Source organism: Ochotona curzoniae, unplaced genomic scaffold (genome assembly GCF_017591425.1).
Source record: "Ochotona curzoniae isolate NIBS_2020 unplaced genomic scaffold, NIBS_Ocur_1.0 scaffold_4505, whole genome shotgun sequence".
NCBI classification, from domain to species: domain Eukaryota; kingdom Metazoa; phylum Chordata; class Mammalia; order Lagomorpha; family Ochotonidae; genus Ochotona; species Ochotona curzoniae.
Window position 1 is genome coordinate 2,978,602 of NW_024467118.1, and position 17,328 is coordinate 2,995,929.

The following is a 17,328-nucleotide window of genomic DNA, read 5'->3' on the forward strand; positions in this document are numbered from 1 at the left end:
CTAAGTCTTGGCTGCTCTACTTCCCACCCAGTTTCCTGCTGATGCATCCAGGAGAGCAGCAGAGGATGGCCCAAATGCTTGGGCCTCTATACCCATATGAAGCTCCTGGTACCTGGCTCTGGCTTTACCCAATCCCAAGTACTAAGACCATTTTGAGTGAAAGATTTTCTCTCACTCTGTAACTCTTTCAAATAAAGAAGTCAGTTTTAAAAAAGATGCTGGGGCAGGACCCAGCATGATGGCTCAATTGGTTTATCTTTCCTTTCAAGCGCTGGGATCCCATATGGATGCCAGTTTGTGTCCCAGATGCTCCACCCATTCATCTCCCTACTTGTGGCCTGGAAAATCAACAGAGCATGGCCCAAGTCCTTGGGACCCTGCACCAGCATGGGAGGCCCAGAAGAAGCTTCTGGCTTTGCATGGGTTCTGCTCTGGCCACTGCGGTCATTTAGGGATGAACCAGAGGACAAAAGACCATCTCTTTATCTCTCCTTTTCTCTGTAAAACTGTATTTGCAATAAGAATAAATAAATCTTTTTAAAAAGAAAAGATAAATACCTTCCATCAAATAGATATCATCAAATTATGGTTAAATAGCAAAGTATAATAAATGCATTACCGTAGTGATTTAAAAAGAACAAGAAGGAGGAGAGGAGATATTGGGGCCCAGCACACGGATGAAAGCTCAAAAGCAACCATTCTGAAGTATATGGTGACAGAATCCCTAAAGCCTACGAAGAGAAAACAGGAAGGAGATGTCAGATCACCGACAGGTGGAAGTAACGGCTGAACAAAGGCTGTGACTGGCACACAAGCTTCAGAAACTGCACCTGCCACAGAGCTGCCTCAGGACTCTACTGGACAAGATGCTCTACCAGCTCAGCAAAAGGAAGGCATGGAGCCAGGACATGGGGATTAGCCCAGGGGACTTCCTGCAGGACGGAGAAGAAAAATTTAGAGTGCAATATGAGGTTCAGATTCCGGCAGCTATGGGTGGTGGGAGAACAATGTTTTCAGAAGGAATGATGGCAAGGGGAATGAAACTGGGGAAATCCCTGGTGTGTGTGTGACAGTTCTCCATCTGAGAGAGTGAGATGGAGGAATGACAGGTGCACAACAGGCTAAATACAACATACAGGTCAGTACCAACTCTAGGGAGAAAGAAAGGCTACTCCAGGAGAAGGAGACTGGAGGCAGCACGCTACAAGGGGACCTCACGCGCTCTGACCATGGGTGTAATGGCGAATACAGATGCTGACTTAACACCAGGAAATGTCCTAACCAAAACAGGGAAGCCAGAACAGGAATGGTAACTGTGGACAGCAGTGTGACGGTAGGTCTTCCTCTTTGCTGGAGGAAATCCCTCTAATATTCAACCTTGAGAAACTGAGGTGTGTCAATGTAGAGATGGTGTTTCTCTAAAAGTAAGAAATGGCCCAGAAGAAAGGGTGAGTGAGTAGAGCAATCACACTCAGGATGCCTGTAACTGTTATCTGACAGAGCACTGGTTCAAGTCCCAGCTGGTCCACTTCCCTCCAGCTCCCTGCTCTTGCACCAGGGAGGGAAGAGCAGGCGTTGGCCCAAATGCTTGGGTCCCCACAACCATGTGACAGAGTAGATCGCATTCTACACTTCTGGGTTCAGCCTGGCCCAGCCCTGGCTATGACAGTCATAGGGAGTGAGTCAGTACACGGAAAATTTCTCTGTCTCTCCCTCGTAGCTTTGCTGCATTTCAAATCAGCAAGGAAGAATAAAGAAAGGGAGAGAGGAACGGAGGAAATGCCAGAAGGAATAGCTAAAACATTGGAGGGAGTTGTACCTGGTAGACAAGGGCAGGGCAGGCTGCTGTTTTTCACCAACAACCCTTAGACCCACTTGATTTGAACATAGTGTAAGACTGCTTTAACAAAAATCACAGTTGGTGCTTCAGGGTATTACAAAGAACCCTGAGACTCTAGGGGGAAGAATGGAAATACCCCCTATGTGACTATGCTGAAGCACAGTGGGAGTGTACATTAAGTGAGGTTTGTATTAAAACACGGACAGATCTTTGCTGCTTAACCCCAGGATGCTGGATTTGAACCTGAGACTGCACCCGGGGTGGGGGTGAACAGTCCGCATGTGAGGTCAACGGGGGTGGACTTGGACCAGCAGGACAGGGGATGAGGGGGAAGCCCCAGCTGAGGGAAGATGCAGAATATTTGGCTTGAATCTAGAAAACCACACAGGGCTTTTGGTTTGAAGATTTGGAAAACATTTGCTTTCATTCCTCATAAAAAAATGGATGACGAACAGAATGAGTAGAAATGAGATTTTAACATGGAAAAAAAGAAACCTCATAACATTTCATGAGCTTTCCCCACCAGCCCATCCTTGACGAGGCCGAGAAATGATGGTGACAGTTCTATCTCCTCACGACCTCCAGGCAAAGCCAAGAACAACAGGAAACGTGGACAAGTGGACTGCCTTGCTTGCTTTTTTAAAAAAAATATTTCTTCTTCTGGGGCCTGGCATTATAAAGGATCGGGGAAAGCCACCGCCTACAGCGTTGGCATCTCTATGGGCGCCAGTTTGAGTCCCGGCTGCTCCATTTCTGATTCAGCTCCCCACTACTAATTTGCCTTGAAAGGCAGCAGGGCATGGCCCAAACTCTTGGGCCCCTGCACCCATGTGGGAGACCCAGGAGAAGCCCCTGCTCCCAGGTTTGGACGGCCCAGCTCTGGCCGTGGTGGCCATTTGAAGAGTGAACCAGTGGATGGAAGATCTGTCTTTCCCTCTCTTTTGTAAACTTTGCTTTTTAAATAATAAGTGAATCTTAAAAAAAAAATGTGTAGTCCTTCTTCCTCTAAGTACTTTACTTGGTTCATATTTTTACAGCCATTTCCCAGATTGGTTTTTGGAGCTCATTTACATATATAAAGAGACAGAGGTGCAAGTGTAGGACTTTCCGAGTGAGTAGATTGGAAGAGTCCATGTTTGAGTCGGTCAGAGCGTAACAGGAATCCCATCAATTGTGTGGCCTTGGCCAAGTGACTCACCCACCCTGGGCTCTGGAATTCCAAAAATAAAGAGGGAACACCCACTACATGGAGCTGGTAATACAAGTATTCAACCAAGGAGTACAGCAGGTTAAGCTGTGGTTCAAGTCCTGGTTGCTCTGCTTTTAATCCAGCTGCCTGCTAATAAGCCTGGGAGGCAATGCATGGTGGCTCAAGCAATAATTGAGTCTCTGCCATCCACATGTGAGACCTGCCCAGCTCTGTGGGCATTTGGAGAGTGAACCAGTATATGGAAGACCTCTCTCCTACTCTTTCTCAAATAGCTCAATCTTTCAAAGAACCCCATCAAGGCATGTCCCCTAGTCACGGACACAGGAGCTCCCAGGGACATCCTGGGCTGAGCACACCAGGGGACACCACCCCAGGAGCTCCTGTGGAGAGTCCTGGCTCAGGGCTGGCCTGGGAAAAAGTCCTCATCTTAAGGCCTAAGCTCAGCCAAGTCATGCAAATGAAAAAAATCTCAGCCGGTTGTGATGTGTGTCAATGTGACCAGACAGCATTGCTACTCCGGGAATTCCAGCATTGGCTCCAGTTCTAGCTTCTTCCTGGCCACGCAAGCTTGGGCAAATCCTCCGGCTTCCTGCTTTGTCAGCCTCTGCGGCGCGTGGCAAGGGTCCATAGATGGCAGCGCCATTGGCGGATGCTTTCCTGCATCTTTTCCCTCGGTTCTTCCCTCCCCCTCTTCCCACTCCAGGCTCATACAAGACCGAGGGTGAGGGGGCACCAAAGAGCAGAAGCCTCAGGCTCCTGGCTTTAGCATCCCATGACCCTGATCATAGCCATGGCTCATCAAAGCCTTTCTGATTACTGGACACACCTGCAGGCTGTGCTGTACCTCAAATCACAGGATCTTCTTAGCCATGCCATGAGGCAGGCGGGTTTTAAGGCCCCAGGCCTTAGGGGCAGGTCTTCCACCCTCAACCACCTCCCCAAAACCTCGTCACTCAGTCTATTCTTTCCTTGAATCTCAAGGTATCTTGCACCTTGTATCTTGTGAGAGGAATGTGACCGGCAGGGGCACATGCAAATGAACTCAGTTTCTCTGCCTTTGTTGTACTCCCTGAATCCAGGTCCCAGGGGCTGCTGGAGTAGCAGAGCAGAGACTGCTGCCTCCTTGGTGCCCACTGCCTTACCTCCTGAGCCTCTCCGGGTTCCTTGAAGCCTTCTCGGACAGCTGGATGTAGAAAGGACAAAGACACCAGGCTGGGCTCAGTAGCCAGGGCCTGTTCCTCACCGCTATTTGCAGGACCTGAAGTTGCTCCTAGCATCTCCCGGGGCCCCAGGAGTCTGTGGAGGGATGAGGGTGACAATCACCCCGAACAAGTCAGTAAGTGCATCTTGATCACTAACAGGTGACAACTGACACAAAGTGAGGAGAAGCCTGGAAGAGCAGCAGTGTTAGGGACAGGTAGGATTCTGGGAGCCACTGGAGCAGAAGATGGAGAGAGAAGCATGAGGACAGACAGTGCCACGGCCGGGACTTGGGGGTGGGGTGGTAGGGAGTGCTGGTCTGTGCTTGAAAGAAACCAGAGCAGTTACCATGGCAGCAGCATAATGGGAAGAGAGGAGCAGGGAATGCTACAGGTTACTGTGAAGCAATCCCAAGGGACAGAGGAAAGGGGCAAGGGGAGGGTGTGCACGCCAGGGCTCCCTGCAGGAAGACACTTGAACAAAATGAAGGCTGGACCTGGCACATGATGCAGCTCAGGCGCCAGAGTCAGACTTCAAGCATGCCAGGCCACTCCACTCAGTAGCCGTGCGACAGCAGAGGGAGCCTGCAGGCTTCTGATCTCCACTTCCACCTCTAAGCCTGGCTGCCCTTCTCACAGAGAAGGACTAGGGATGCAGATGTGGCCTTCCCATTCAAGGCGACCTCTCAACAGGAGCTTATGCGGGGCACCTCTCGATGCACAGCATCCACCTGTGCAGTCTCCCCCTTAGAGACGGGTAGCTGGGGTTCTAGCTTGGGAGTCCAGGTGCCCTGGAGGCTCGTCCAGAAACTGCTGGCCAACCTTGTGCACGTGATTTGAGGACTCGGTGACAGAAGGAGAGGTGGCCGGTGAACGTGCCTGGAGAGGCTGCATTGTGGATGATATGAGACAACATGAGTAGGCACAAGCAACAGCTTGAGCTCAGGGTAAGCACCCGATGGGTGCTGTGCTGGGTGTTGCCCTAAAAAGAACTTAAAAATCTATCAGCCTTGGGGTCGGCATGGTAGCCTAGTGGCTAAATAGTCCTTGCCTTGCATGCTCCAGGATCCCATATGGGTAGCAGTTCCAATCCTAGCAGCCCTACTTCCCATCCAGCTCCCTGCTTGTGGCCCGGGAAAGCAGTCAAGCACAGCACACAGTCTTGGAACCCTGCATGGGAAGAGGCTCTGGGCTCCTGGCTTCAGACTGGTGCACCTCCAGCCATTGCAGCCACTTGGGGAGTGAATCAGTGGATGAAAGATCTTCCTCTCTCTTTCTCCTCCTCTCTGTATATCTGACTTTCCAATAAAGATTAAAAAATAAATCCTTAGGAAAAAAATCTATAGCCACAGCCTACACTCAGCAGCCCACAGCAAAGTGAAAGGGACAGTCCCAACCCAGCGGCAGCCCAGTATGGGGTGTTGTGGGGACAGGGCAGTGGCAACGATGATGGGGTATTGATCGCAAGAGCCAGGAAGATTTCCTATAGTGACATGGAGAACAGGAAACTGAGACCATTGTTAGCCCAGCCAAGGGGGTCCCCTCATGTCCTGACCTCTGCCCTTCAGGGACCCACCTTGAACTAACATCAGCTGCTCCCCCACCCCAATTTTGCTCTCTGGGAAACCCTTGCCTACCTGGGTTGGAATATGGTCTAGTTGTGACCCAGGGTAGAAGTTCTCACATCTCCCACCTGACTATGAGCAGATTAACACTCTGCCTCTCCTAGCCAAATCCTGTGAGCACGGGACCTGCAGCTCTTGGCACAAGGCCTGGCGTCCTAGCCGTGCCACCCACCTGGGCGAAGTCTCTTTACTGCACTGGTCAAGGCCTGGGTTCTGAACTGAGCTGGTGCAGAGACCAGCCAGAAAGCCAGAACAGAGGCTGCTAGGGGTTCTGGAGGTACAGGCTGCACAGCTGGTGTCCAGCTGGGCCTGGGGCAGCCAGCAGTGGCAGAGGGAGGGACAGACACGCCCATCTGGGAGCTGCGGTTGACCCTGTCCCAGGCGGACATTATCCCCAACTAACGCCCAGCTGGCCCAGCTGAGCAGCCCAGACTCCAGGACCCTCCCTGGCACCTAAGAGCTAAGGCTCTGAATGGAAAAGGCATCCAACATTCACAGCAGCTTTCACTCTCCTGGAATCCCTGGGGAGTGGGGAGCAGGAGAGGAAGGAGGCAACCTGGAGGAGGAGGCCACCATCACTCCCCTTTATCCCAGGTGGAGCCCCAAAACTGGCCCACACAGGACCCTTGCACTTGAGGGCCCCTCTCCACCGGGAACACCTGAGGGCACTCCTTGCTTCCAGGGACTGGCCCTGCCCACTCCTTGGAAAACGGGCCCTGAGGACACACTCAGGCCACCTGGCAATCCCCTGGGGCCTGCAAGCTTCAGCAAGCACCGGAAGTTCTGGGAGGGTTCTCGGGGACTGGGAATGAATAAGACACTCCAGATCCCAGACCTCCACTGATTTCTAAAGGACGACAGTGACCCCCCCCCCATGGTGACCACTGTGCAACCCCCAGCAGTGACCAGCATGGTTTCTCCTTGCAGTCACCCCTCCCTAGTCACCTGCCTGGAGCTCCGCTAGCGGCTGGGCTAGTGGCTGGGCACCACCTGCCCAGGACTGGTAGGCACAGGGCTGTGAAGCTGTGGCCAGGGCAGATGGCTCAGGGGCACACAGAGGGCTTCAGATTTCTGAAAAGCCATTTTCTTCTCTGTGCTTGCAGGGGACAGTTAACAAGGATGTGGCAGGTGGAAGACCAAAAGTTGTCTGAATTCTGGCCACGGGGCTCATGGGTGATGGTCTCCCGCACATTTTGACATGGCCAAGGACAAAAACGCACGCCGCCCCCCACACACAGCAATGCACTCCAAGCCATAGGCATCTCTCCGTGTGCCCTCACAGAATGGGAGAAATAAGGGCTTGGGCGCCACCAGGAGGGGAGGCGAAAGTGGTGACCCTGTGTACTCCAGTCTAAGGTTCCTGAAGCCCGACCCGCAGCTTCCTCCACCTCCAGGCAGAGTGACCGCTTTCCACAAGCCACGTTTAAACAGGCCAAACGATGGGGAGGCAGCGGGCGAGGGGCTGTATGTCTGAGGCCAGCGGTTCTGTGTGCTCAGTTTCCTGGCCCGCAAGCGCCATGCACACCTAGTGGTAAGAATTTATGGGGGACAATCCACCAGGGGAGCCCTGGAAGGTCTCGATGCGGGCAAGGGTCCCTGGGACCCACAGCTGTGATGCCCGCACCCCCGCCACCATCAAGCGAGGAGCATTTGCTGGGGACCGCCTGCCAGGAACACTTTCCCTTGCACTCTCTTCATCTCCTGCCAGCTAGCCGATCTCTGCAAGGACCAGGAAGCAGCTTCCACTCTGGCCCTGACTCTGCTGCCCCCCGGGAAGAGGCCCAGTGGTTGGCTGCCTGTCGGCCCCTCTCCCTCTCCGGAAGACCGCAAACTTTCTGCACCCATCCGGAGCTCCCAGCGGCACACACATGCAGTGAGCCCAGTGCCACACATCACTCAAAACCGGCTGTCGGGGAAGGCCAAGGCGGCCTGCAGCAGCGGGTTCCGCCCCAGCATAAGTCTCCCTGTACATATAATGGATGGGGCAGCAAAGGCTGCCCAGGCACCAGTGGGGTCTCCTTTCCTTTTGTCCCCATCAGGCTCCGGCTTGAGGGCAGACCTTTCAATCCGCGTGTCTAAAGATCTTTTTCTGAAAGGTAGGGTGAGGATGGCTTCCATCTGCTGATATCGGTCAACAGCCAGGCCTGGGCCAAGGGGAAACCTGGAGCCAGAAAGCGCATCGTCATCCCCCACATGATGGCAGGGGTCCAAGAACTTAGGCCATTTTCTGTGGTTCCCAGGCCATCAACAAGGAGCTGGATCCACAGTGTAGCGGCCCGGACTCGAACCGGAGTCTGCAGGGGGCACCACGGTGGGTGGTTTTGCTCACTGGGTCACAGAGCTGGTTCCCATAATCCAGGTTTATTGCTCCCAGCGCCAAGGATCTCGGAGCTCTGCATTTTATTCCCATGACAGACCTGCTCTGATCTCACACTCTTAGTGGCAAAGCGAGGGCTGGAAAATTAAGTAACTGGCCCAGGGTCACACAGCTTCTCGCCTAGGACCACACAACTTTAAGTGTCAAACCCAGGACTCTGGTACAGGTGACTGGGCACAGAGGACCCAGCCTGATCTGGGGAGGGAGCGCTAAACGGATGCTCCCAGCGGCAGGCCCGGGTTGGAGCCTAGAGCCTGCAGGGAGTCGGGTCTGACTCCAACCCGCAGAACAAGGCATTTGAGACTCTCTGCCCGGCTCCAGAGGCTGAGGTTACTACTGAGCAGGGGGTGCCAGGAGAGGGGCTCCAGGAGAAAGGAGACCCAACTGTTCTCGCTGTTCTTGCAATGCGGCTCCCAACCCGACTCCCAGAACTTCCCAGTAAAACGTCCGTGCCCATAGATACACGCCCAGGGAACCAGACCTTGCGCGCGCGCGCGCGCACACACACACACACACACACCCACACACACACACACACACACACACCCCTGGTGTTCCCTGCATTTTATCGCTCCCCAGCCCAGAGTTGCGCCTAGCCGCCTAAGTCTGTCCTCAGGGTCCACCTTTCCCTATCCGTGGCCCCCTCCTTCCTTCCCCCGGGCATAACGTGTGCAGGGCTCAGAACCGCATGGACCCGAGTGCGTGGCCCCGAGAGGATGGCGTACTGCCGGGTCGTACGTCTAGGTCGTGAGCAGTACCGCTGAGTGTGGCTGGCGGTGCGCGCTGCATTTTGTGCACGCATGCGAGCATGTTTGCGGTATATGTTTGGGTGCACTCGTAGGCGCGCTGCGTTGTGGAGGGAGCCCTGCCCGGGACTGCCAGAAGCTGGGCCTACAAGCAAGCGGGGTCTGGGCCCCAGGGCCGCGGGAGGGCGCTGCGGAGGAGGGCAGCCCGAGGCGGAGGAGGAGGCACGCCCCAGGAGGGGAAAACCGAAGGGATTTCGCTGACCTGGCCCGTGGCTTCGCGGTGCCCGGGAGAGCAGGCACCGGCTAGGGGTCAGGTGCTTCCCGGGCGCCCGGATTCCGGGTCGGAGACTGCCCCAGATCTGCAGCGGTGTGAGAGGCTGGGAGGGCGGGATGCAGCTAGCGAGGCCGCGCGGCCCCGGGGGCCCGGCCAGGCCGGCGCCAGCCGCGGAGTTGAAAGGCGGCCGCGGCCTCTCCTCGCCGGTTCCCATTGAGCCCCCCGAGGGCTCCCGGTGGGGCGAGGGCCTGGGCGGGGCTACGCTCACCTTGGGGTCTTGGGTCACCAAGAAAAGGAGGTGGAGGCGCAGCCGTAGGGGTCTGCGGACACACCCCTGCCTCTAGAGGGACACTCGCCGTCTGGGTCTTCGGTGCTGGGCTCGGTGAACCACGGAACGAATCTTAAAACAAGGCGCTTTGAGCGAGAGCTCCCCGGCCTCACGCCAGATCTGCGTGCCGATCCCCACTGCCCGCTCTCCTCATTCCTGCTCGGCTCCCACGCCACCGGCCGCTGCGGGTGTACGAGGCCTCCTCCCCAAGGAAAAAGACCCTCGGCCGCAGGGTGCACGAAGAGACCAGTGACAGATATCAAGTGACTCTCAGCCTCGCCAGGTGGGCCGAGTGAGCGGGGAAGGATCTCCAGGGAGTGTGGTGCTTGAGCCCCCTCTGCCCCTGTGTGACCTTGGGAAAGTCATGCCCAGGCCAGCGGTCTCCAGCCTCCCGGGCTGGCCCAGCGGTGCTTCCGAAACTGCGCGCACAGGAACCAAGTGCGGGCTCCTGCGGGTGTTTCATTCGATCCGGGGAGTAAATTCGGAGGACTGGAGTAGACGGGAAGCAATGCCCCAGCCAGACCAGGCTGGACGGTAGCATGCTGTGTCCTCAGCCCACACCCACTCGCCATTCCGGTCCCAGCGCATATATTGGGCGCCATCTATGTGCCATCAACCCTGTTGAGAGATTCAGAAACAAAAGACAGCAAAAGGGCTAGACTGCCCACCCCTCCAAAATCCATAAGGGCAGACGAAGAAGGCCAGAAGTAAAAGGACCCAGGGCCCAAAGCCCGCAGCCAGAGGCAGAGGAGCGCGTGGGCGGGGGTCGCGGGCGGTGGCCCGGGTCTCCCCCACTGCAGCGCAGGAGCGCGAGGGGGCGGGGAGCGAGCCCTGCTCGCCTGCAGCTACCGCCACGCTGGAGCCACGGCGCGTCTGCCGAGCGCGAGCCGTTGCTCATTACGGCAATTATGTTACTTTAAATTTACCTCGACCTTAAATTGCCAAATTCAGAGGAGTCAAGAGGCACCGGAGCCCGGGCGGAGGAGACACCTGATCTGGCTGCGCCATCCCACTCTCCTGGAGGCGAGGAAAGGACTCCCAAGCCCGGGAGCATCCATCCCAAGGCAGAGCGGTCGCGGCAACCGCTTCCAGTTTTTCCTCGCACCCTCCACGCGTCGGAGGCTGGAGGCTAGTGGACATTTCCCCCAAATGCTGGGGAGATAGGTGGAGTTAGATTCCCAAGACCATTTCACGGGTGGGAATGTCGAGGTACAGAGAATAGCGCCTTCCTGCCCGTTTAAGGTCGTGCAGGCGGCCTGGCGGGAAGCACAGGCTGCCACACCTAACTTAAAGGTCAATACTAAGGCCGCTGCAGAGTTCCAGAAAGGCACCCTTAGCGCTGGGGGCCCTACACACCCACCCTGAGTTCTTCATTGTTCAGAGAAAGGAAACAAACCAAACTCCTCCATTTGTGCTCACATTTGCCCCTCAGCCCCTGCCTGATGCAGCCCAGCCTGACACAGGGCCCCTCTCGGGGACCCACATCTGCACCATAGCTCTACTTCCGGGAGCTGAGACACCAAAACCCAGCCCCCCCCCCCCCAGGAGTTGGTCTGGATGGCTGGACTGGCCCCACCAGCTCCTCGTCCCAAACCTCCCTCTCTCAGCAAGGAGCCAGTTGTGACAAGTCCAGACTTCAGCTGCAACACCAGGGAAGACAGAACCTCAGCCAGACTGCCTGGGGACCCCAGAATATGCCCTGAGCAGCCCATCATGGAGGTGGCCTGAGTTATTCGCACCTGACCCTGGCCTCCTTGGAATTACCTGAGCCTGCTTCCAGCCCCTGGATCTGAACACCCTGCCCTGCACCCCAGCGTTTCTCTAATTGTGGTCTCCAAGTTCACAGTCCAGTACTGGTGGGGTCCTGACCTGCGGCAAAGGAGAGCCCTGTGATATGGAGCACGAGGCACTGTCCACTGCGCGTGCACACACAGCAGGATGGAGGCCCAGGCTGCACAGGGCAGGCAGGAAACAGCCAAAGCGAAATGGAAAGGAGGAAGCAGAGTGGCTGTGCTTATTAGGGGGGCATTTTCCTTCCGTGTCCATATCCCAGCAAATACTCAGTAAGTTTTGGAAACTTGAACTTCACTTAAAACACTGAGTTTGCAAGGCTTGGGAAGGCCAGCTTTTGCTAAGAATTTACAATGTGGGAGGAGGCCTGCAGACTCTGGCTCTTTGGGGAGGGAGTGAAAGCAGTCCCTTTGGGGAGCTCAGGGTACCTGTTTGCAAGTCAATGCAGATGCAGGGCCCACCCCTCCTGTGGGAAAACAGGCTTGGGTAGGGGAGGGGAGATCTTCCCTGAGCTGCCTTTAGTGGGGGTGGGGCTGAGAAAAGAGCTGGTTCTGGGGGGCTGGGCAAGTGTAGATTTCAGGTTAAAGTGAATTGGAAAATTGAGCCTAATTATCCCAGGTAATTGTTTCAATTCTCCACTTGACTTTGCCCACTGTCCTGGGCAGGCTGGCATGCCACCTCCCTCCTGTGAACACCAGCAGCTTTCCCAGAGGTGACAAAACTTGATGACAGATGGTGAGGAGCTGCGTTCGACTCAGACTCAGTACAGAGATGGCACCTTGTAGCTTAAAATTAATTTATTTAACAAATATAGCTATAATATAAATGATAATAAAATTTCAAATATACAGTATATTACATAGTACACACAATCCCTTCCAAAGGGGTGCTGGAGAGGTCGCACAATGTAGTGTTAAATAGAAACAGGATTATTCTTTTTTATTATTATTTTACAACTTGTTTTCTGGGACCTAAGAGCCGTCCCTTGGACCTACCTTGGTGAAGCATCTGTGTGTCCCCTCACCCCTAAGGTTTGTCGGCAGAGGTCCCCAGCCCGTCAGCACCCTGTTCCCACTTCCAAAATCCTCCACACGACCGCTCGGATCCGCGCGGTTCCACCTGCCCTCCACACTGACGCGGCACGCCTCCAGGCTGCTTCCGTCGCTCACTCCGGAGACCTTATCCAACGGCTGCAGCTTTCCCCATTCGCCAAATGCGGGGCCGGGGGTAAGCTGGGCTCTAGCAGAGTGCAGGGACCCTTTCAACCCCATAGGCAGGAGAGAAATTGCCCTGGGAGGGTGAAAGCTGCAAGCGGACCAGGACAGGGGCACAGGGGCGTGGGGGGCTACAGGGCAGGGCGGGGACGCTGAGCTGCGTTGGGGTGGGGTGCTGCTACTCTTGCTGCTAGGAGAAGCCCGGGGCTGCCACAGCAGGCTGACCCTCTATGTCAGGTGGTACATGCTGTAGCCCACGTGGGCCGTGTAGAGTCCCACGGGCGCCACGGGCAAGGCAGCCCGCTGGAAGGGGCCCGAGGCGCTGTAGAGACTGGCGCCCGCGGCAGCAGCTACCGCCGCCGGGCCGCCGAGAGGGAAGGAGAGGCCGAAGGCGGCCGGGGGCAGCATGGGCTTGGCCGTCATCTTCAGCTTCTCCAGCTCGGCCTCCTGCAGTCTCTTGGCCTTGGCGCGCCGGTTCTGGAACCAGATCTTCACTTGCGTTTCGGTGAGGCTGAGCGAGCTGGAGAACTCGGCGCGCTCGGCGATGGACAGGTACTGCTTCTGGCGGAACTTGCGCTCCAGCGCCAGCAGCTGCGCCGTGGTGAAGGGCGTCCGCGGCTTGCGGTTGGTCTTGTGCTTGCGCAGGGTGCAGGCCGGAGGGCTCAGCCTCCCTGGAGGAAATTAGAGGCAGGGGTTAGGAGGGCCGGGCGCTCGGGAGCAGCTGCTCCTGGGGTAGAGACAGCAGTCAGCCCCGCACTGGCATCCTAGCACCCCCAGAACGTCCTGGAAATCCCACGGCAATCCCCCCAACACACACCAACGCAAGTCAACTCTTTCCCTAATGCAGAATGGAACTGCACCAGCGTCCAAGGGCCGACCAGAGCTGGGGACAGGTGTGGTTGCCCGACAGCGGTGGCTGGCCGACACTGGACATTTGGGAAGGCGGCTTCCCTCCAAGGGGCTTGCCTGGAGCAACCCAGGATGCTGGCAGACCTGGTGGCCGGCCAGGCAGCCAAGGTTTGCAGGAGGCCCGGCATTTGGCCCAAGGCCACGTTCGCTTCTCACTTGCTGACCAAACTTTTCTATGCCTGCACTTTGCTGGTCACACAAGGCCCATGACCAGATACCTCCTGTCCCCACCCTTTCACAGGAACACCCTGTCCACAGGGTCCTGGACAGTCCATGACGATCGCCCTTCCACAGTCACCGGGAAGGGCAGGAGCAGGCGGCGTGCTGCAGTAGGCCGAGGTGGCTCAGCAGGCAGGGACCAGGCGGCATCTCACTGCCTATTCGCGTTTAAAACAACCCTTCAGCTGGGGCAGAAGCCTTCACCCAGGGAGGGCAAACTATTCCTAAGACTAGGAGGGGGACAGTGGTGATGGGGGGACAGGGGCGCCAGCGCCTTGTCTGTGCAGCAGATTTGTTTCAGGGAAAGTGAATTCAAACTTGGGTATGTTGTCCCATGCGGGTTTTTGCCTCACTGGAAACTGTCTCTTTTTAAACACTACAACACAGAATAAATGGAAAAAGATCAATCCTTCTGGCTCCAGAGCCCACCAAGATGTGAGTCCAACGAAATCTCCAGTTAAAGCCTGCTTCTGGCCGCTGGGCAGCCCTGGGGGAGGGGGGCGCCAGCCCCTGAGGGTCCGCTAGGCCCAGGGAGGGGCTGCTTCTGCCAGACGTTCATTCCCCAGACAGAAATCCGTGCTCAGCGCCACGCCATTCAATTCGGGCTGCCATTCTGCCGCGCAAAATAATCGGAGGAAACGAGGAAAACTCGGGAATTTCCCGTACTCCTTAAATATCTCCGTGCCGCTCGCTGTGCCAAGCGCGGGGCCTGAACACCCCAGGGCCAGAGTCTGGGAGCCTCGGAAAGGATTAGAGGGGGCGCGTCCACCCCATACCCAGCGCTGACTCGGTGCCCCGTTCCCCCCACTCCGAAACCGGACTGCCCCTCCCCCAAACCATCCCCCTACCCAGAGAATCGGGTGCAGCCCTGGCTTCAGAAGAGTTTGGGAAGAACCAGGGCGAACTTCCTGGCGGGGGTCCTTGGCGGCTGGGGAGTTGGGGGAAGGAAGGTGGACAGGGGAACGGGATTCGAGGGAAAAGTCAAAGTGAGCACCCCGACCACGTCTTTGGGAAGGTACCAGCGAAGTCACCGGGTTTAAGATCAGACCAGGTCGCTTGGACGGGGCTGCCCCGTCTCCCTAGAATCCTGCACGGGGCGCCCCCACCCACATCGCGGGGCTCACGCGAGGAGCCTTCGAAAACGGGGTCTCTGCCAAAGCCTTGCTTCCAGGGTAGCAGACAGGAGAGGCGCGACCCCAACCCCCCTCCCAGGTCTGCCCGCCTTGGGACCCCGCAGCTCGGCTCCAGGTACCGGCCGGCAGGTAGGAGCCGGCAGAGACAACCAGGCGCCAGCACGCGGCCTGGCGCCCTCGGGTCCCGCACCCCCGCCGCGGGGCCCCCCTAGGCGCCCGGGCGCTGCCTACTCACTGGCCGGGGGCGGGGAGAAGCGGGCGCTCTGCATCCACGGGGTCCTCTCGGCCTTCTCGGGGCTCTCGGCTTTGACGAGCGCATCTTCGGGCAGCTTGAGGAGTCCTCCCACCGAGAAATGGCCGAGCGGCCGAGGCGAGGAGGGGGCGTCCGCAGCGCCCAGCGACCCGGGCCGCGCGCTCAGAGGCTGCGCCGAGCCTCCCGCCGCCGGCGCGCCCTCGGAGGCTGCCAGGACGCTCTCCTTGGCCCCGGGCTTCCTGTGGTCGGCCATGAGCGCCTCCACGCTGAAGGGCAACAGCGAGGGGGACACTTTGGGCTTGCTCCCCTCCTCATCCGCGCCCGTGGCGGCCGCCGTGGCCGCGCCGGCGCCGGGGGCCTGGCCTGCGCCGCCCCCCGCCGGCTTGCCAAAGGCGGAGTCCTCCACTTTGACACCGAGTGGCAAAGAAGTCATGTCAGCAGCCGGGGCCATGCAGAGCCGGGCCCCCCCTCGAGCCGCAGCACAGGCCAGCTGCCGGGCATGGGCTTCGGGCGAGCTGGGAGCGCGGCCGGCCTCTGGGAGCGCCCGGGGCCCCGGCCAGGCGAGTCCTCCGGCGCGCGCGGCCCGCCCCTGCCCAGAGGGCCAGCTCCAGCGAGCTGGGCCTGGCTCCCCGGCGCCGCCGCCACCGCCTCCAGCAGCAGGACCGCGAGGGCCGCGTTCCCGGGCGCACTCGCCGGGGCCGGGTCGCGCCGCCGCTCCCCAGAGAACTTGCTAATAAGGCGAGGCCGGCGCCGCCACGGCCAATCAGCACGCGAGGGGGCGGGCCCGGAGCGACCCATTGGGCCGCGCCTCTCGGGGACGCGCCCCAGGCGCACTGGGCCCGGGGGTGCAGCGGGCAGGGCCGGGCCCGGGGGCGGAGGGGAGAAGGGGGCGCCGAGAAACTTTCGGCCTCTCGGAGTCTGGCCCCAGGCCTCCGTTTCTGTGTTCCCGGGGTGCAGGGCAGGAGGGGGCACTTTCCCTCCGCGCAGCTAGCCCCCTCTGCCCTCCCCACTGATCCACTCCCCCTCCCCCTTCCCGCCACTCTCGGCCGCCCCTTCCCTTTCTCTGTCTCTTCCGCAGCTTCTTCGGCCCCCTCGCCATCACAGCAACTAGAGTTGAGGTCATTTTGAGCAGATTCTTCTCCTCTTTAGAAATAGATGCATACATGTGATTACTTAGCCGTAGACAGGACGCGCAGGTCTTATCTAAAGAGACCTTCGTTTTCTTCTTGCAAATCTTCCAAACTTTGCAGGTCAAGCAAAATTGGCCTCCTCTCTCTAGGAGGTGGGCTCAAGTTTGGCTCTCTACTTCATGTCCCCCGCAACACACACACACACACACACACACACACACACACACGCCCGCTTCCTGGAGTTACGTGGCCATAGGGATCCACTTTGATAGGCGAGGTGTATTTTCCACCCCGCAGTTTTGAAGTTCTCCCCGGGGATGGAAGCAGTGGGGAGAGAAGCCGGTAGACGTTATTTTCATCAAATCAACCAACAGAAGCGTCCACACAGCAGCGCCAATCAGGCCCTTCGGTGGCCTCAACCCACTAGCCACCCGGTCCTCTGGATCGCGGATCCAGGGAGGGTGTAGCACGTTTTTGGGGAGAAGTGTGCCCCGGGAACCTAGTGTGGTCCCTGTCGATAGCCCCTTGGAGCTGGACTTCACAGGTTGATATCGCCCATTTCGGAGGAAACGTGATTTCATTTTTGCGTTTCAAAAAAAAGAAAGAAAGAAAAGTGAGGGGAGGAAACCAAACTGAAAAAAAAAAAAATCCGCTGGCGCCGTCCAATGTCTGCAAAGCCAGGCCGGGGCTCTGCGCCCCCTTTGCAAGCTAGCCCAGGCCGCAGCCTGGCCCTGCGCGACTTCGGGTTCTAATCTCCAGGAAACACGGGGGCTGCCGCGGCCACTTAGGGGTAATTATCCAAGCGCGGAAGGACAGCGAATTCCCTCGCCTTTTAACCGAGTGCAATAAAAGCTGGAGATTAGCGGCGTCCAGATTAAGAAAATGAATGACCAGAGCGGGAACTTTATTACCCGGCCGGCGTCCTAGGTCTGGCGGGCGGGGTCGGGCTGCGGACTTCCAGACCAGAGGTAGGCGCTCACGGCTGCCCGCAGCCCCCTGCGACAACGACTGTGCCCCTGCAAAATCGACCCTCCAGGTGACCCGAGAACCCGAGGCTGCAGCCCAACCCTGGCTGGGCGT

At 57.7% G+C, this 17,328-nt stretch overlaps 1 protein-coding gene across 1 annotated transcript; it reads right to left on the reverse strand.

Annotated features, from left to right (window-relative positions):
• Window positions 1-12,826: 12,826 nt before the first annotated feature.
• On the reverse strand, window positions 12,827-15,815 carry MSX1 (msh homeobox 1). The gene is made up of 2 exons (XM_040966155.1): window positions 15,101-15,815; window positions 12,827-13,275 (listed from the first exon to the last, which is right to left on the reverse strand). The coding sequence occupies exons 1-2, from the start codon at window positions 15,567-15,569 to the stop codon at window positions 12,833-12,835; spliced, it is 912 nt and encodes a 303-aa protein (XP_040822089.1). The 5' UTR covers window positions 15,570-15,815; the 3' UTR covers window positions 12,827-12,832.
• Between the last annotated feature and the right edge of the window lie 1,513 nt (window positions 15,816-17,328).

Bases quoted from the DNA above. Each gene is read 5' to 3' on its own strand.
- MSX1 (XM_040966155.1), bottom strand. From the start codon at position 15,569: ATGGCCCCGGCTGCTGACATGACTTCTTTGCCACTCGGTGTCAAAGTG. The intron at 13,276-15,100 runs GTGAGTAGGCAG...AATTTCCTCCAG, and splicing joins CTTCTCCCCGCCCCCGGCCA to GGAGGCTGAGCCCTCCGGCC.